Raw genomic sequence first — 21,112 nt, 5'->3', positions numbered from 1 at the left:
TCCTTTTTTCTCCCCCTTTCTTCCTACATAAATACAAAGTTTTCCATTCTTTTCATATGAGAAAATTTTATAAACGCAAGGCACGATATTTTTCACAAATTGCCAATTTTTGTCCAATTTTATGATCTTGAAAGTTATTGTTTAAGGAGAAAAGCAGGGCTAGTTAATATAGGAACACTGCTCTACTCTGACTAACATTCCCTAGGTGAGCAATCCAAAACTGTTGGCTTTTAGCTGTATTTATAAAATCCTTCTATTATTTAAAATGCTAACTTATTATCATTATGGTCTCAATATGGTAGATCTCACTGTAATTCACACTTCTGAAAATCAGTCATCTATGGGTCCTGTCTGTATGGCTAGAAAGTGACAAGACGGATTTCTCTTAAGCCTTACACAAAACCAGTACTAATCCTCTATAATCCTAATTCTTCTGGTTGACAAGGCAGCTGTCAAACCAAATGCTTTATTAATCAGAATACTCCATGCTCCAACCATGACTTTAAATGAACTACTCCTAGTAATCCCCTCTGGGATGAGGTAACAAAGTATGGTACTCTGGAGACTCCATTTCAGAGGGACTCCAATTAGAAGGACATAGGCTGGGCCAGGGAATAGGGCTTTTCTCTTGAAATATCAGGGTAAATGGAAGGAACTGTATGAAAATAAAGGGTCAGTTCTTAAATACCTTCCACACCTGAGGGTTGATATAGAGAATGATGATCAGAGAGATTGTATCATTTTTAATCACCCAAGGAAGACCGAATAACACTACTAATTCTATGATTAGGCTATCAGAATTTGTGGGTTGGACAAGGGCTCCAGAGGTCATCTAGTCTACTCAGGAATATCTTCAGTAGTTCTGCCATCTAGCCTTTACTCTGGTAGTCAAGGAGACTAATGTTGTTGACTAAGATGTTTTAATAAAAAGGGCACATCTGGCCAACTTTTAATTATCGAGAAACTCAATTAAGTATCAAATTCTTTCCCTTATTACTACTGAACCTAGGGGAAACCGAGAGCCTTGCAGAGCTGGTGAGTATCTTAGCAAGTAGGTAAAATATCACTTTAGCATGTTAAGGCAGAACGTAGCTGGGTCACTGAAGGAGGAAAAAAGGGCAATTACTATCACTGATGAGTATGAAGACTGGCCACTATCCTGTTGCCACTGAGAAGAATTTACATAATAGGAAAGAAGTGATCAGACTCAAGTAAGTCTTTGGAATCTGGGGAAGGGTTCTTTACTGTAGGACTTCTAGAGATATTCCTTTACAATGGTGTCTCTTGTGTGCTGCAAAGCCTAGATTTAGCCCTCAGACTTTAGTTTGCCAATCCATGACCTAGATTGTCATCAGAACAATAAATCAAGCTGTGATTTATAGTGTTTGCTGATTTTCACAGTATAAATTCCCATGCTAGAAGTTTAACAATTGGTACTCACAATCTAGTTTGAGCTGTATCTAGCATACCCACATATATGGTACCTTCTCTAGGAGTGGGAATTCAAGTTCTAGAAAGGTGAGTATGTCATACCTGGTGAGTCTAATAAAATCCAGGCTGTCTCTCAAAGATGGAAAATCTTTTGAAACTCTCCCCCATCAACCTGGGAATGAGTTTGTAAATTTCATTAGATTGTAGGCTCTTGAAGACACAGCCTGTTGTTTTTTTTTAATTCTCCACTAATCAGTACAGTGCCTAACACAGTAGCATGTCCTTAAACAAATATACCAGCCCCACATATTCCATAGTACCATGAAATAACATTCAGGAACATTTTTTCAGAAAATTTGCTGGCCCAGTGGTGTCTATCAGCACAAAAAATAAAATCTTGTATTTATGTGGTACATTTCAAATGAGACACTCAAAGTGTAAAGTCAGCTTTGAATCCATTCTGGGGCACAATAAAAATGAATGGTATATATCAAGTGAGTAAAAGGGTGAGAAGTTTATGCTATTCATATATAACAGGCTGCCAAGAATACTCAGTAGAGGTAGAAATCTAGGTTTGTGGGAAGGAATTAAATGGAGACATATTGATCTTGTCAAAGGCAAAAAAAAATATTCCATCCAAAAAAAAAAGGCAAAAAAAAATATTCCAGAACTCCTTGCTTCTAACTAATGCTTTGAAGCCTGAGCTACAAACCCATATCCACAGGGCTAACTGTTTGAAGGGAGAATTGACATTTGAGCACCAAACTCCAAGGGCCCTAGAGATCTCTTATGTGAAAATTTGATTTTTAACATGCACTATTTCTATGTTTTGTAGCTAAATGGTTTCAAAAGAAATTATTAGAGACCAGTTCTGCTTAGAGGTCATTCAAAATGAGTTGTCAGGTCAATAAGCATTATATTAAATACCTATTGTAAGCTTCTAAATCAGTGAATTTTCAAAGTTGTGGCTATGCATTGTGCATGTTTGAATTACAAGGCAAGGAGAAAAATCAAAGCATTAGTGAAGCTCATTGGACAGCTTACCCAGGAATTCCACCTGATTCTAGCTTATTCGCGATGTCCACGTCCCAGGACCAAACATCAAACTGCCACTTCCGAAGACCCAACACTCCACAGAGCACTGATCCAGAATGGATGCCTATGCGCATGTCAATGTCATGCTTTGTCCTTGACCTAACATACCTGTTCAGAAAAGTCAACACATAGACACATTAGAAAGGGAAGAAACTCGTCCTCAGCCTCTGTGTGCTGCTGAAGCCCTGCTTGAGAGCTGGGAAACATGTAAAAATGAGGAATGATGAGAAATTTGATCTCGATCTCCACAGTGTTCTTATCGGAACAAGGGAGAATGGAAATATTAATAGCACAGAACAGGTGATATGCTTGGAAAAGACAGACACAGAGAGTACAATAAAAGTTAGTGAATGGAAACCTTGGATATTCAGTAAACAAAAAAAAAATTGCTGAATAGAGAGTCAGGAAATTGGGCTTAAATCTTGGTCTGGCCACTTGGTACTTAAGTGATCCAGGGCAAATAATTTATTCTCTTTTGGCAACAGTTTTCTCTGCTGTAAAAGGAGGTAGTGTGTGGGGTGGAGACAAGTTAAACTAGATGGTACTCTTTAGCCCTAAACTATGATGATGTTTTATATATATATGATGTTGATATAAACTGTGTTCACAGTCAAAACATCCTACGTTAATTTATTTATGCATTCAAAAAATTTTAGAGGATATAGAAAGGTGTGACCACTCAAAACTTTGGCCTATAATGATAGGGTGAAGCACCTAAGCCTGTCTAATCTAGAGAGGAGAATTCTTAGAGGGGGAAGGGGCATAAACATTTATATGGAGTATACTATGTGACAGGCATCATATTTTTACATATATTATCTTAGTTGATCTTCACAACAATACTAAAAAGTAGGTGCTATTATTATTCCTACTTTTACTGTTGAGGAAACTGAGGCACAGAAGTCAAGTGACTTGCCCGAGCTCACCCACCCAGTTAAGTGTCTGAGAACAGATTTGAATTCAGGTCTAAGCCCAGAACTCTAACCACTGTGACACCAGCTTCTAGAGCAGCTAGCTGGTGAGGCTAGAGTCAGCAAGACACCTCCCCAAGTTCAAATTTGGCTTCATACACTTACTAGCTATATGACCCCAGGCAACTCACTTAAGCCTGTTTACCTCTGTTCATCATCTATAAAAATGATCTGGAAAAGGAAATGGCAAACCAGTCCAGTATCTTTGCTGAGAAAATACCAAATGGGGATACAAAGAGTCAGATATGATTGAAAAACAAAAGAGCACCAGCTGCTGCCCCTTGGAGGAGCCAGATCAAGAATTTTAACTATCGGCGTGTTAGCTATCACTTACTTCAGCTCTTTCATAATATGGATGAGGAAAATGAGACTGAAGGTTAAGTGACATTTTAAAGGTCACCATGAGGATATATAATCAAAGCTGGATTTGAATTCGGGTCCTCTGACTCTAGGTTCAGGTTTTTTTTTTTTTTAATTTTCTTCCTATAACGTTACAATATAATAGTCTTCTCAGATTATTTGAAGGCTTTCACATAGAAGGAACAGCCACTGTCCCTGAGACATACTTTAAGCTTTACATAAGTGATCTCATTTGATCCTAACCATACCCTGTGAGCGAAGCAACTATAGGTATTATCCTTATTTTACAGATGAGGAAATAGAGGCCAGAAGAGCTTAAATGACTTTCCCACAGCTAGGAAATATCAGAAACGAGATTTAAACCTAAGCCTTTCTTGACTTTCTAGTACAACTCTCTTTGCATCACACCATGCTGCCTCTCAAAGGGAAAAAGTGTTGGAGTTTCTTTATCTGGCCTCAGAAAATAAAATGAGTAACAACCGATGAAGTTATAGTGAATCTGTTCCCTTCTTCCCACTTCTATTGCTACTTCCTTAGCACAAACCCTCTGGTCTGAATTGTTGTATGGCTGCTGTTCATTCATTTCAGTCATGTCTGACTCTGTGACCCGGGTCACTTGGGGTTTTCTTGGCCATTTCCCTCTTCAGCTCTTTTGACAGAGGAGGAAACTAAAACTAGCGAGCTTAAGACACTGGCTTAGGGTCACACAGTTGGTAAATATATGAGGGCAGATTTGAACTCGGGTGTCTTCCTGACTTCAGGTCCAACACTATCCACTGAGTCACCTAGTTGCCCTGAGCTATTTGTTGTTGTTCAGGCATAACCAACTCTTCATGACCCCAAAGGAGGTTTTCTTGGCGAAGATCCTGGAGTAGTTTGTCATTTCCTTCAGTGGATTAAGGCAAACAGAGTTTAAGTGACTTGCCCTGGGTCACACAATTAGTGAGTGTCTGAGATTGGATTTGAATTCAGATCTTCCTGTCTCTAGACCTGGTGCTCTATCCACTGCACCATCTAGCTGCCCTGACTATTGTATTTGTCTTCTTATTTGTGTCCCTGCAACCAGTCTCTTCTTTACTCTATCTTCACATTTTTCAGATTGATATTCCTAAAGTGCCGGTCTGACCATGCCATGCTTCTGCTCAAGAATCTTTAGTGACTCCCCATTGCCTTCAGATTAAAATTCAGATTTCTCTTTGGTACTTAAAATCCTCCACAATCTGGCTCTAGTCTGTCTTTCTGGACTGATTACCCATGATTTCTCCCATGAATTCTGTGTTACAGAAACTGACCTGCTTGCCATTCCCCATATATAACTGTGCATCTCATGCCTTCATACCTTTGCCAAAACCTGGAATTTTCTCTCCTCTCAAAACTCCGAGTTTCACAAAAGGCCCTTCTTGAATCTCCCTCTTGTTAGTTCCCAGGCTGACCTCCATTCACTCTGTATTAAGTCTGTGTTTACTTATCTGTGAACATGCTGTATCCACCAATAGAATGTAAGCTCCTTCAATTAGATTCAAGTCAATAAACATTTATTTATTTATTTATTTATTCATTCATTTATTTATTTTTATAAGCAATCGGGTTAAGTAACTTGCTCAAGGTTACACAGACAGTTATTTCTGGGTGTGGTGCTAAGTATCTGAGCCCAGATTTGATCCCTAGGTCATCCCGACACTGGAGCCGGTGCTCTTACTCGCTGAGCCACCTGGCCGTCCCTACAATAAACATTTATTAAACACCTACAATGTGCTAGGCATTGTGCTAAGTGCTGGGGAAATAAATAAGAAAAAGGAAGATAGCTGTTACCTCCCAGGAGCTTACAGTCTAATGGGTAAAAACAGCACACAGAAGGAAGTTGGCAAAGGAGGCAAGGAACAGGGGGCATTTTGTTCAAATCAAACATAGCTGCAAATATGAAGTGGAGTGCCCCGGAATCAGGAAGACCTGAGTTCAAATCCAGTCTCAGACACTTATTAGCTGTATGACCCTGAGCAAGTCACTTAACCATGATTGCCTCAAAAAAAAAAAGTGGAAAGCTGAAAGTCCATATTCTGCCCTCTTTAAAAGAAAGCTTTGGCAGGAGTTTAGTAACTCACTCTCCAGTCTCCCAATCACAGTGGAGGGGAGGTGAAGAGAGTGGGGAAGGTGCTGAGTATCCAAGGCTGAGTTCAACAGTATGATCATGTGATTTCCAGTGATCCACTTAACTTGGGAAGGGCACTTGTTCTATGGAGTTGAAACCAGCCTGAGTTGTAGATGAAAGGTGGAGAAGGAGAATTTCTTGAGGGCAGAGAGTGTTTAATTTTTGCATTTGTATTCCCAACACCTCCTAAGTGACTGAAACATAACATGTGCCTAAAAAAGAAAACTCAAACCCCTGGTTTGTTCACTGATTGATTGAGGCAGATTTTGGCATACAATTTTGGGCAGCATTAAGAGTCATAGCTTCGAGGCGGCTAGGTGGTGCAGTGAGTAAAAGTGCTGACCCCCGAGTCGGGAGGACTTGAGTTTGGTTCCGGCCTCAGACACTTAACACCCACACAAAAAAAAAACAAGCTGTGTAACCTTGGGCAAGTTACTTAACCCCAATTCCCCTCAAAAAAGAAAAAAAAAAAAAAATAGAGTCATAGCTTCTAGGAAAAGAAAGTTATAGTCCCTGGTTGGACCAAATCTGGTACATTGTATTCAATTCCATTTAAGGCACATTGATTTAGGAGGAATAGTGCCAACTCGGAGAGAGTCCAGAGGAGACCAACCATGATTAACCCAGAGACTATTTCACATGAAGAGCAGTTGAAGAAATCAGGAATGTTTAATATGGAGAAGAGAAGTTTCAGGAGAGACATCTTTAAGAAAGTTTAGACTCGTTCAATTTGGCCTCAAGGAGTTGAACCAGTATCAATAGGTCAAAGCTGCAAGGACTGAAGTGAAGACAAAGTTTTCAAGAGTAAGAGCTATCCCAAAATAGAATTACCTGCCTTGAAAGGTGATGACCTTTTCATTTAAGGTCTTTTACTTGAGGGGCAACTAGGTGGCTAGTGGATAAGAGCACCAACCCTGTAGTCAGGTGGACCTGAGTTCAAATTGACCTCAGACACTTACTAGGTGTGCAACCCTGGGCAAGTCATTTAACCCCAATTGCTTAAGAAACAAAAACGAAACCAAAAACCAATATGTCTTCTACTTGGGACTGAAGGACTACTTAAAAGAATGTCATTTTGGGGATAGTTCTTTGAATATAGATTAGACTAGATAGCTGCTAAAGTCCCTCCCAGATCTAAATTCTGTAATTTTGCTAAACTATTGGATGTTTTCAAGGAGAGATTAAATTGCCACCTGTCAGGGACATTGGAGAAAAGATTTCTTACTCACGTATGGTCTGAAGTCCCTCCTAGTGTTGAGATTTTCTTATCTTTTTATAGTACATACTCTGTACAAAACACTATTCTAGCTGGTAGAAAAGATAAATACATCTGTATAAGAGACATATGGGTGGTCTAATGGATAGAGTGCTAAATGTGGGGTCAGAAAGAGCCAAGTTCAAATCCTGTCTCATACAAACTTACTAATTTTTGTATTTGTATTCCCAACACCTCCTAAATGACTTGCCCAGTGTGACCCAGGCCAAGTCACTTAATCTTCATTGGTTTCCATTTAGTCATCTATAAAAATAGGGTTAAGAATAGCACATATTCCTAAGGGTTGTTGTGAGGAACCCTTGAGATGATATTTGTAAAGTACTTTGTGAACAACACAGTATGTGCATGCTAGCTGCTATTGTTATTACTGAGACAAATTTTGTTGTTGTTGTTTTTCAGTACTTTGAGTTATGTCTAAGTGTTAGTGATTTCATTTGGGGTTTTCTTGGCAGAGACACTAGAGTGGTTTTCCATTTCCTTCTCCAGCTCATTTTACAGATACCTAAACTTAGGCAAACAGGGTTAAGTGACTTGCCCGGGGTCACAAAGCTGGAAAGAATCTGAAGACAGATTTGAATTTAGGAAGATGAGTCTTCCTGACTCCAGACCTAGCACTCTACCCCCTGTGCCACTTTGATGCCCTAAGACAAAAATGCTTGTCCCTGAAGAGTTTATAGTACAGAAAGCAAACATGCTCAAGAAGATAAAGTGAATGAAAGAGATATATAACAAATTACTGACAGTCTACTCCTGAGTTCGCTGTTAATTTTCTGTATGACTTTGGTTGACATTAACCTACCTAGATGAGACCTCTAAGCTCCTAGCTCTAAATATATGTACCTTTGGAAATACATGAAATGATATAGTATGAAAAGAAAAAAAGAGATGAAAGAGGGTGGAAGGAAGAATAGGAAAAGGTAAATCTGGATAATGTTAACTTTGCTAGTAATTAACATTAGTTACAGAATGTGCATCTTAATAGGAGGAGATTGAAGCTAATTATTCAACATCAGAAATATCACATCATGAGAAAATGAAATTGTAAAATGACACTGTGTTGCTATTTCTTTATGGTAAGTTTGGAATTTGAGTCAAACAAATGATGGTACTGAAATTATTTCCAAGCTGACTAATTATTCCCAGACATAGACTCTAGTTAGACGTCAAGCATTGTGATTGGCCACAGTTTTAGTAAGCATTTTATAACCTTTGAGGAGAGAATATTGCCTGACTGTTTTCTGGAATAAAGTGGAGAAAATGTTTCTTTATGTGAATCACCCTGGTCTAGCTGAACCCCCAAAGACAATTTTCTGTGTTCCCATCAATCACTAACACTTTACTGGTGATTCTGGGGACAGGAAAAATTATTCTGTCTTTACAGATTGAGGCTTTCAATTTGAAGACTGAAATCATTGCTGTTGTGATTACAGCCCTCCAAAAGACATCCACAGAAAAATCCTGGTGAAACCTAAGTCATGCCAAGGTACTAGAAGTCCTTTTACAATTAGGAAGACTTCAATGACCAAGGATTTACATGGAATCTGAATGAGTAGAAAACTTTCCATAAAATATTGAAAGCAAAGCAAACACACTGGCATTACATTGTGAGATCCTTAAGGGTAAGGACTGTCTTTTGCCTTTCTCTGAATCCTCAGTGCTTAGCATAATGTATGCCACATACTAGGGACTTAATAAATGCTTAATCTCTGGCTGACTGACTAGCAGGTAGCAGTTAAAAAGACTCTTGGGTCACAGCATAATTTTCCACCTCTGTCTCATGACAGTTGGTTGTGTTCATGTCCCGGACCTTAGCACTGTACTTATTCTCAATACTCCAAAATATTGTAATCTCATGTATTTGGAAGTTAGCTCAAATGAGAGATTGAAAGCTATCAATGCTTATTTATCCGGTGTCCTTTATCCATATCCTCCCATAAGACTTCCACAGAAGGTCCACTCTACTTGCTAGAGGCCTTCTCTTTCTCTTGAGAAGCAAATGTGCAACAATGGAACCATTCACAGTCCACCTGTCAATCCCTCACCCTTATCACATAATTACCTCATCTCCTTTTCTTTAAAACGTTTTCCTGGCATCTTTTGCCCCTGCTCTTCTTTGCAGCTTTTCGTTGGCAATACATTCCATTCTGCACATAACCACCATGAACCTCTCCATTGCCTTCTATGTGGGATTAACTTTTAATTCTTTGGAGACTGCTGTATTCTATATCTCAGTGATAAACAATAGCATTGGTTTGATATTGATATCAGAAAGATGGGCTCTTGCCCATGTTTGCTCTCTTCACTTGGCAAGAATTAATGTCCTTCTTCGGATTCTTTTGCTAATTTCTTGCCAAGGCAGTAAGTATGAACGTTGATGATGCTAATTATAAGGATTCCATCACCTATGAGTGCCAGGCTCTGTGACTTGATAGGGGCATACTCAAGGTAGCATAAAAGGAATCAGCAGTTATTGTTAAGGATGTCGTCAGACATTTTGGGAAAGAAATTTATCATCCATGACTCCTAGGTGTGTTCTGTAAGAAAGACTTTAGAAAGCTTCCACACAACACAGGGGAACACACAGAAGCCACAGAGGTAACCAAATTATCTGGAGTTACACTGCTTTGTTGTGAATTCCTAATTGGCTTTCTTTACTCTCCCTCCTATCAAAACAACTAGATTTGCAAGAATAGTATGTAATAGTTCAGGTCTGCAAGTGAGGTAGGGAAGCAAGAAGCAAATAAAATCAAGGACAAACATTGTACAAATTTTGGTTTGGTCAGAAGGAGGTAGCAGGGGTCTTTTTTGCTAGCACTGAGGCAAGATTCTGTTGCTTTGCCCTTATTCAGATCCAGGTCTCAGTCCTGGGTGGCAGTCCTAGGGTGTGAAGGAGCACTGGCATAGAAGAGTTTGTGGTAGCAGAGGAGGGGGTACCCTCCTTACAATTCCAGAGCAGAAAAGAGTGCTTGTAGTCACTCACAGACTAGATAGAGCACAGGCCAGGAGATTAGTAAACACCTCTCCTTAAATCATAACACCTTGGAAAATCTGAAAACTTACAGGTCTCCAGAAGTATCTCTAAAAACAACTGAACAAAACTCCTGAAGCTTAGAAGAGTGCACCCTAGAAATAGAACCTTACTTTAACAAAGAATTAAAAGTCTAACAATTGGGGTGGCTAGGTGCTGCCGTGAATAGAGGACCAGCCCTGGAGTCAGGAGGACCTGAGTTCAAATCTGTCCTCAGACACTTAACACTTAACTAGCCATGTGACCTTGGGCAAGTCATTTAACCCCAATTGCCCCCCCCCCAAGTCTAATAATAGGTTGGAAAAAAGAGCAAACAATGGAAAGAAACCTTTGACCATAGAAAATTATTATGGTGACAAGAAAGATCAAAATACACACTCAGAAGAAGACAACAAAGGAAGGAAAACTGCCCTGCCCTGATATTCTAGAACTAAAGAGTAAAATAAAAAATGAAAGAATCCACTGATCACCTTCTGAAAGAGATTCCAAAATAAAAACTACCAGTAATATTATAGTTAAATTCCAGAGTTCCCAGGTCAAGGAGAAAATATTACAAGCAGCCAGAAAGAAACAATTCAAGTATGGTGGAGCCACAATCAGGATAACACAAGATTTATCATCTCCTACATAAGAGGATTGGAGGGCTAGGAAGATGATATTTCAGAGGGCAAAGGAGCTAGGATTACAACCAAGAATCACCTACCCAGCAAAATTTAATATAATCCTTCAGAAGTAAAAATAGATATTTAATTTAATAGAAGGCTGTCAATCATTCTTGATAAAAAGACCAGAGTTGAATAGAAAATTTGACTTTTACATACAAGACTCAAGAGACGCATAAAAAGGTAAACAGGAAAGAGAAATCATAAGAGAGTCAATAATTTTAAACTGTTTACATCCTAAATGGGAAGATGATATTTGTAACTTATAAGAGTTTCTCTTTATTGTGGTCTTTCTCATTATTGGGACAATTAGAAGGAGTAAGAGGGCACAGGGGTGAGTTTAGTGTGAAGGGATAAAAAATAAAATTAAGGAGCGAGAGAGGAAGTTGCTGGGAGAAAAAGAAAGGAAGAAAATGGGGTAAATTATCTCACATAAAGGAGGCGAGAAAAAACTTTTACAGTAGAGGGGAAGAAGGGGGAGATGATGGGGAGTGAGTGAACCTTACTTTTATCAGAACTGGCTCAAGAAGAGGGAATAACATACACATTCAACTGGGTGTAGAAATCTATCTTACTCTATAGCAAAGTAGGAGAATAAGGGGATAACAAAATGTAGTGCCAACACAAAATTCACAGCACTGACAACAACTATGAATATACTGGCATAGTTTTGAATGGCAAAATATAACAGACTCTCCATATAGAAGAAAGAAACAGAACATTTATTCAGACACCAGAAAGCAGAATCCCCAAACCAGAAAGTCAAATCTCAACACTAGAAAACTGAATCCATCATAGCAACAAAGAAGTTAATACACTATAACACAACAAGGAGTCACACCATACCTAGCTATCTCCTTGCCTCCTACATCATCTCCTCTCTCCAGCTCTAACTGCTCTGACTCCAAGTTTCTTCTGGGCTCTGCTTCACCCATTCAGCGAACTCCTTCCACCCCAGGCTCCATGTGATTACATTTGGCCTGTTACATGACATGGAAGATCTTCAAAGTAGGAAAGATCTTCAAATTCCCTTACATCTATTAAGGGGCAGGGAAGATCTTCAAATTCTGCTTACCATTACGTTTGACCCCCAGATCTTTCATGCCCCTTATACAGCAAAAATACATTAACAATACATTTCATTTACATAGGTTAATGGGAGTTTAGGGATAATTGGTGTCAATAGAACTTTACAACAATATATATATATAACAGGGATAACAAAAAAAATAAGCATATAAAACCATGTCTTAGGATGGGGCTTGAGCACAAATATTCCTTCATTCCCCCCTCAAATGAATGGGGCTCAGAATCTTGGGGTATGGGGTGAAGGTCTCTTCTTCCATAGCTACTTTCCCATTACCATTTCAGGCAGGGTGAAAGGAAAGAGAAAAGAATAAACTGGGGGTGGGGGAGAGGGGGATAGTATGGAGGGAAATACAGTTAACAGTAGTGATTGTGGAAAAAAATTTGAAGCAAGTTTATCTGATAAAGACCTCATTTCTCAAACATATAGAGAACTGAGTCAAATTTATAAAAAGAAGAGTCATCCCCCAATTGATAAATGATCAGTTTTCAAGTGAAGTGATCAAAACTATCTATAGCCATATGAAAAAATATTCTAACTTACTAGTGACTGAAAAAATGCAAGTTAAAAACAATTCTGAGGTACAACCTCATACCTAAAAGATTTACTAATAGGACAGAAAAAGTAAATAACAAGTGTTAGAGAGAACTTTGGAAAAATGAGCCTTTGATGCATTGTTGATGGAGTTGCGAACAGATTTAACCATTCTGTAGCACAATTTGGAACTATGCCCAAAGGGCTATAAAGCCATGCATGCCCTTTGACTGAGTAATAGCACTACTAGGCCTGTATCCCAAAAGAGATAAATAATAAAAGGAAAAGTACATATATGTACAAAAAATAACTTTAGTAGCTCTCTTCTGTGGCAAAGAATTAGAAATTGAGGGAATTCCCATCAATTGTGGAATGGTTGAACAAGCTGTGGTATTTGATTTTGATGGAATACAATTGTACTATAAGAAATAATGAGCAGGATGCTCTCAGGAAAACCTGGAAAGACTTGCACGGGCTGATGCAAAATGAAATGTACTGTTAACAAAGTAACAGCAATATTCTAAGATGATGAGTTGTGAATGACAGCTATTTTCAGCAATACAATGATCCAAGACAACTCTAAAGAACTTATTATGAAAAATGCTTTCCATTGCCAGAGAAAGAACTGATGGTGTCTGAATACAGACTGAAGCATAAAAAAGGGGAGGATAGTTGATTTGTGAAGGAAGCCAGGAACCCTAGAGGCAGGGACAAGAAGGGAGAGGATTTTGGACATGGAAGACTTTCATTGAAAAAGTATGCAGATGGAGTGGAGTCTGTAAGGAGTGGCAAGTAGGTGGATATATTTGGATCAGAGAGAATATTAGGGGAATAAAGTTCAAGAAGACTGGAACAGAGAGGAAGTAGGCAGGTTGTGAAGGAGTCCTTTCAAGTGTGCCCTGGATCTCCAAATACTAGCAAGCAGTGGATCTAAGTCAACTAAGTACTCAGCCTGATGTTGCTAGTTATCTTTCGAATGACTATACCCTGTATTTTTGCAATATACTTTAAGACCCTTGAAGGCAGACCTTATACCTCATTTTATGTACCAGTGTTCTTAGTATAGGACTTTGTTCATAATAAGCAATCAATAGGCATTTTTCAATTGACTGGTGGTATATCTAAACATATGTAAAACTGAATCCATTATTCTCTTCTCCTAGTCTCTCTTCGTAACTTCTTAATCTCTTCCTAACCATTGTCAAGTATACCATTATCTACTCATAACCCAAGTGTCATTGTTAATTTCTCATACTCTTTTGGGCCCCATATCCAATCTGTTGCCAAGTTCTATCCATTTCAGTCATGTCTGACTCTTCATGACCTCATTTGGGGTTCTCTTGGCAGAAATACTAAAGTAGTTTGCCATCTCCTTCTCCAGTTCATTTTACAGATGAAGAAACAGAGATAAACAGGGTTAAGTGACTTACCCAGGGCCACACAGCTAAGTAAATAAGGCTGGATTGGATTTGAACTCAGGAAGATTTGTTTTTTTTTTTTTTAAAGCAATTGGGGTTAAGTAACTTGCTCAAGGTTACATAGCCAGTTATTTCTGGGTGTGGTGCTAAGTATCTGAGCCCGGATTTGATCCCAGGTCATCCTGACTCTGGGGCTGGTGCTCTTACTCACTGCTCCACCTGGCCACCCCTAAGCAATTGGGGTTAAGTAACTTGTTCAAGGTTACATGGCCAGGTGTAGAAGATTAGTTTTCTTTACTACAGGACCAGCACGCTATCCTTCTAACATTTATCACATATTCCCATTTCTCTCCTTTGACACTGCCACCATCTTAATCACCCCCTGTCTAGACTATTTCAATAGCATACTAGTTGGTCTTTCCTCAAATGTCTTTGCACCACAATCCATCCTCAACTTAGCTGTCCACTTAATCTTCCTGAAGCACAAATCTGGACATGTCAACCCTCCCTCTGCCTCCAACACACATTCAGTAAACACCAGTGGTTCCCTGTCACCACCGGGATCAAATAAAATTCTCTGTTCAGAAATCAAAGCCCTTTATAACTTGGCCCTCTCCTGTATTTCCAGTCATCTAACATCTCACTACCCCTCCCAACCTCTGCATGCTATGATCCATTAACACTGACCTCCTTGCTGTGCCTTGCACATCTCCTACCTCCAGGAATTTCTACTAGTCATTTCCCCCATGCCTGGAATGTCCTCTTTGCTCATCTTTATTTCCCAGTATCTCTGGCTTTCTTTAGATTATATCTCAAATTGCAGCTACAAGAACCCTTTCTGAAGCTTCCTTAATGCTGGTGCCTTTCCTCTGATATTATCTCTGATTTATCTTATTTATAACATGTTTGAATGCAGTTGCTTTCATGTTTCCCCCATTAGCCTGTGAGCACTTGTAAGATTTTGTTGTTTGATTTTTTTCTTTTGCCTTCTTTATATTCCCAGTGCTTAATACAGTGCCTAGTGCATAGTAGGCACTTAATGATGCCTGATGATTGACAATATAAACAAGGCCCATAATGGATGCATTTATCTGTTGCTAGTTTTAACTGAAAAGCTGAAATTAAAGTAGATGTAGAAGTTCCATAAATATTACCCAGTCTTGGCCTTCAGGATACTTCATTCAATTTAATCTTGCATTATACTCATAAGCAGGTTATATATAAGGAGTAAGTTGTTCCTATTAGCCTAAAGGCCAGTTCCAAAGTTGGGTATCCACACAATAGTAATGTCTCATTTTCCCAAGGGTGACAGCATGGATATAATGCTTGACTTGGGGTCAGGAAGACCAGGATTTGAGTCCTGCCACTGACAGTTATTTGCTTCATGACCATGGGCATGTCACAACTTGAGTCTCAGTTTCTTTATCTGTAAAATGGGGATTACAATGCTTGTAGTATCTAGTTCACATCCTTGTGATGCTCAAAAAAAATATTTATACATTTCTTTGCAGGCTTTAAAATGCTGTAAAATGTCAGTTATGATTATTATCACGTTCTTACAACACTCCTGTGAGGTAGGTACTGCATGTATTATTTTAGAGCTGACAAAATGGGAGTTTCATAGGGATTTGACCAGGATCATTACACTGAAAAGTGTGGTAGTGGCTATAAGTCCAATGCTCTTTTCATTATTTACACACAACTGTTCCATATATCATAATAACTCTCCACAGTGTGATCAATTTGGCTAATCAGTTCAATTCAATTCATTGACTATGCACAGAGAAGAACAACTAAATTGCTAAGTGTGTGAAGCCATGACCGCAGTGTACTGTAATGGATATTTTCTAAGTGATCTGGAAGAATCAAGGCCCTAGTCTGCCTTGATGAATGGACAACCTTCTTGACAGGAAAGGTCAAGCAATAGATGAAGACCAGGGGTGGGGGAGAAGGCAGACTTTGCCAATTGCACTTGGCCAATGGATAAATGTGGTAAATTCTGTTAGTACGCTTCCAAAACAGGAATACATTTTCCTTCCCTCCCCCTCTCCTTACCCTTCTATCACACTAAACTCAGTCTGAGGAGGGAAAAGAAGAAGCAAGTTCTTGAAGAAGTTTTATTATTCAAAAAGAAAAAGCATATCGGACTTGTCAAAAAAAGGAAAAAAATACAATTTCTCAGATTCATTGACTGCCTGAAATTATTGAGTACTTATCCTGGTAAATATCCACAAAGTGTTTATCTCAACCTTGGTATTGCAAATATATTCGACAATTAGTGTCAACTGAGTTATTGGGTTCCAAAATACACATTTGTCCCACTGACCTTGGTGGTGGGAAGGAGTGGGAATGTCTGGGCTTCAGATCTGATTGGAAAACTTTATCAATAATTTAGTATATACTTAAAACAGACACACACACACACACACACACATACAAAACAGCAACAAGCATACATGAGGGTTGCAGCTTCATATATGAAATTCCTATTCTTCTTGTGTGGAAAAGCACTCCTGTGAGGTAGCTACAACAGGTATTATTTTAGAGCTGAGAAAATGGAGGTTCAGAAGGATTTGACCATGATGGTTATGATGACAGAGAGTGTGGTAGAGGCACCAGGTCCAATGCCCTTTCAATTATTTACATGCAATTGTACCAAGCATATACTACTTTTCTACTATGAGATCAGTTCAGCTAACCAGTTCTCTTTAATTCATCTTCTTTTTTTTAAGCCATTGGGGTTAAGTAACTTGCTCCAGGTTACATGGCCAGGTGTTTCTGGGAGGGTGCTAAGTATCTGAGCCCAGATTTGATCCCCAGGTCATCCCGACACTGGAGCCGGTGCTCTTGTGCTACCTGGCCACCCCTTTAATTCATCTTCTTATATGGAAACATTTAAATTTGTTGGAGTTTACCAAGCCAATCAATCATTCAATCTCTAAGCATTTGTTAAAACACTCACTATATGCCAGATATTGTATTAAGATCTGGAGATACAAAGAAAGGTAAAGTTCAAAATAATAATAATAGCTAATAATAGCTAACACTTATACACTGCCTACTATGTGCCAAGCACTGTGCTAAGTGCTTTATAATTAAGATCTCATTTCATCTTCACAATAACCCTGGGAGGTAGATACTATTTTTATCCCTATTTTAGAGATGAAGAAATTGAGACAGACAGAGGTTAGGTGACTTGCCCAGGGTCACACAATTAGTAAGTAAGTGTCTGAAGCCAGATTTGAACTCAGTCTTCCCACTTTAGGCCCCAGTATTTTATTCACTAACTATGTAGGTGCCAAAATAACAAAATAACCAAAAAAACAAACAAAAAGATTTAAAGCTATGTTATTCCTAAAACAGGACTTGAGATTGAAAGGAGCCAATCCTGGGGCTCCTCATTTTTGCTAATTTTAATTCTTTCCTTTTTTTAAATTAGAGTGTTCAAAGCCTTCCAGAGGACCTCATCTGTCTCCTCCTTTCTGATTCTGACTTGTTTCTTTCCTTCTTCTCTTTTCTGAATCTTTTGCTCCTGTCCATTTATCTTTTCCTCTATTTTCCTCCTTTCATTGACAAAATATGAGCTGGTTCCTCACCCTGGTGCGTCCAGAGGGAGCATAGTAACCCAGGGAAACATTTATATATGAAAAATCAATAGGTACATAGGTGGGACCAGAAGGGAAATCCTAGCAGTCTACACTATATTTTCCCAATGATTTTTACACATAGAGTGTGGGTCCTTCAAGGCTAATCTCCATCTACATTTGCACTCTTCCCTTATCTGTCTTAAAGTATCTGAGAAGGATTTTAAATAATCAAATTGGTTTCAGAATCTCCAGGTCTGAAAATATATCTGGATACACACTTATGCTTGTGTATGTATGTGTGTATACATGCATGTACACATATGTATATAGGGGATATGTCCATGTATATCTGTATGTGTGTGTGTGTGTGTTTCTGAGTAGGAGACTTCTTTCTAAGTCATTCTAAATTCAGCAGGGCCAGATTGTCATTCTCTAAGACCTCCTGGGAAGTATTCTGTTGGTAGTGATCTTTAATATGCAGAGAAAATGAAGCAAGAGCTATTCAGGTATCAATGTTCTCCAAGGAACCTGACATTCCTTTCCACATGAACAAATCCTAGTGCTTTGCCCAGGGAAATATCATGGGAAAAAGTGTATCATGTTAATACTGTCTCCTTGAAGGAAAAAGACAACAAGGGCATAGTCAATGCTTTTCTGGGTCAGAACAATGTCTATGCTCCTCGCTCCCTCCCCACCCTGCCCCAATTCCACACTGCCTCTCTTTCATATGCCTTAATAAAAGTACTGTTGAGAGAGGGCAGGATTGCCTTCCTGGGCACTGACCTAAAAAAGATAGGAATGTTGTTGAAGGTCCAGAAAAGACTCCTTAAAAAGATCATTGAGAAGGAACTTAAAGGGGCCTTAGAGACCATCTAGTTCTGAATTCTCATCTTCCTCAGGTGGAAATAGAGACCCAGGATGGTTAAGTGATTTGCCCAAAGTGTCCATTCATTATGGCAGGCTAGGGCCTTGAGTCTTTCAAGCCACTTTGTAAAGTGCCATTACAATGCACTGTGGTCATATAGGTCGTAAACACCATAGGCAAGATTAAACCAATACAGCCATAGTACTCTTTTCACTGAACTAAACTTTTTCCCCTATTGACAAGATAGAAGGAATTTGATATGAAGGAAGACTGAAAAAAAGTGAATCTGCCTTGTGGAAAAACAAAGAATGAATGGGTATATACTCAAATCTTTAAAAATCACTAATGGAATAACTTGGACAAAGCCTCCACAATAGGAAGCAATGCTTGGTAATGGTAGGATGAATAAATAAAGGACATTCTATGTCACACAGCAGGCAGAGAACTTATTTAACAGATTAAACAAAGAGGTGGCAAAGGGTTTGAGGACAAAAACAACAACTCTCACGTACAGAGTGCTTTATGGTCAGGGCCTCAACTCTGAATTCTTACTCTGAAGCCTCATCATGGTTTGAAGGTGACCCACGGTTCTCATGATCTTCATCAGTCAAAAACAAGATCTCACAGATTTAATTTTGCATATAGTCTGAGTGTGTGCCTTCATGTTAGTTATAAAAGGACCACTCCAACTAAACTTTGGGGTAGTTTATCACCAGTCTGGTTATAACGCAATGGCTTTATGGTCTATAGCAATAGTCAAAGACTGTTTACTAAATTATAGAAGTATTACAGTCTTTGTCACCTAATGCCTGTACTATTTTAATAGACTCCTGGTTGCTCTCCCTGCCTCAAGTCCCTCAGTCCAGTCTATTCTGTACTCATCTATCAATCTGATCTTCCTAAAGGAAAAGTATGGTACTACCCCCTCACTCAATAAACTCCAATGGCTCACTATTACCTCCAGGATCAAATATAAAATCCTATTGGCATTCAGAACTCTTTACAACATGCCCCCATGATTCATTTACAATCTTCTTTTACCTTATTTCCTGCAATGTATTCTGAAATTACTGTCACTGGCCTTTTTGTAGTTACTTGCATAAGACAATTCCATTTCCAAGTAAAGTGGGTGATATTGGCCCCTGGAGGGCACAGGAATGATCAGGGTGTGTGTGTGTGTGTGTGTGTGTGTGTGTGTGTGTGTGCTAGTAGCCTTGGATGCAATTGGAGGATGTTGAATAAAAATATGGGGGTGGTGGAAGCATAATGAAATAAAAGAATATAAGAAAATTTTGAAAGACCGTTCATATATGTTTCATCTGTTGTGTTACAGAATTAAAGTTGTAGTGATTACATTATTTTCCAAATGAACAAACAAAATGCAAGCTATAACCTATCAGTGGTAGTTCCCTAACAGGTCTTAACAAGCAAGTGTTGGCAGCCAAGTGTGTCACTCATTGGGAAGTCCAGCATACACTGGCAGGAATATGTATATGTAATGACTTGTTTACAATATGATACTGTATGGTTACATGACACAATATTGCATCATCAAAATTTCAATGCAAGAAAATCCCACAAATTTACAATAAATTATTAAATTTAAGATGTATCATTTAAAATATTACATTTTTTGAAATAATGCAAATTAAAAAAACACTAAAGTGTTAAAGAAACGGGAGTGTTGAGCAACTTTTTTTTTTGAAATGGGAGCAGTAGGTCAAATAATTTTGGGAACCTCTGTGATCTACAGGAAGCTTTTCCTGATTCTCTCTTAATGTAAGGGATTATTACTCAATGGATTATTCCCAGTTTAACTTGTCTGTATCTTGTTCGTCCATAATTGATTTCATGTTGTCTCTCCCATTAGACTGTGAGCTCATATGAACCTAAACTCCAACCTATATTCCTTGTATTGGCATTAGATATCTGTAGAATTCTCATATGTTATCAGACTGGTAATCCTGGGAAAAAAGATAATGAAATCAGTCTAATGCTAGGGTTTCTAAACTTTTTGTTGTGTCATATATTTGTTTGGCAGTTTGGCAAAGTCTGTGGACCCTCCGCAGAATGATGTTTTACAGTAATTGAAGGAAAAGCTTGATTTTGGTTAGAGATTATTGAAAATAAAAATGTCATTTTCCTCCCATCTAAGTAGAGCCCCTGAAATCTATCCATAGACTCCCTGCCTCTCCCAAGGAGTGATCTGTGGGTGTCAAGTTAAGAACCTCTTACTTTTCACAAGGTTTTTTTTCCTTGATGAATCCAGGCTTGCTTGTAGGGATCATAGTTTCTGAGGTACAAATAATTGCCAACCTCATTTCTTAACTGAGGCTGAGAAAGATTAGGGGATTTTTCCAAGATCAAATGGTGAGAAAATTATTATGGAGTCAACAGTAAAAACCAGTTCTTTTAATTCTGTTCTATGCTCCTTTCACTCTGCTAGGTTGATAAAACTTATTAAATGTATAATATAAATATGTTATTGGATGATAAGCATTAAAAAATTAAATACTTTGCATTTAAGTTCATATGGCTTTATGCAGACACCATGTAGGATACTATGTATTTAGGAAATATTTCTATTTGGTCAGTGCTACTTTTGTCTCTCTCTCCCCCTTTCCCCTCAAATAAACTAATAAAAGTACA

At 38.6% G+C, this 21,112-nt stretch overlaps 1 protein-coding gene across 1 annotated transcript in view; it reads right to left on the bottom strand.

The window, feature by feature from the left end:
- The window catches only part of ADCY8 (adenylate cyclase 8), a 244,167-nt gene that overhangs the window by 174,957 nt on the left and 48,098 nt on the right, over positions 1-21,112 (bottom strand). The window contains exon 5 of the mRNA XM_069081301.1: positions 2,476-2,634. Within this exon, the coding sequence (XP_068937402.1) occupies positions 2,476-2,634 (159 nt within the window). The remainder of the gene's footprint in view (positions 1-2,475; positions 2,635-21,112) is intronic.

Source organism: Petaurus breviceps, unplaced genomic scaffold (genome assembly GCF_028583685.1).
Source record: "Petaurus breviceps papuanus isolate PSGF00001 unplaced genomic scaffold, PetGlider_PUasm1.0 98, whole genome shotgun sequence".
NCBI lineage: Eukaryota > Metazoa > Chordata > Mammalia > Diprotodontia > Petauridae > Petaurus > Petaurus breviceps.
Note: the sequence above shows the minus strand (reverse complement) of the source record. Positions and strands in the feature narration are given on the sequence as shown.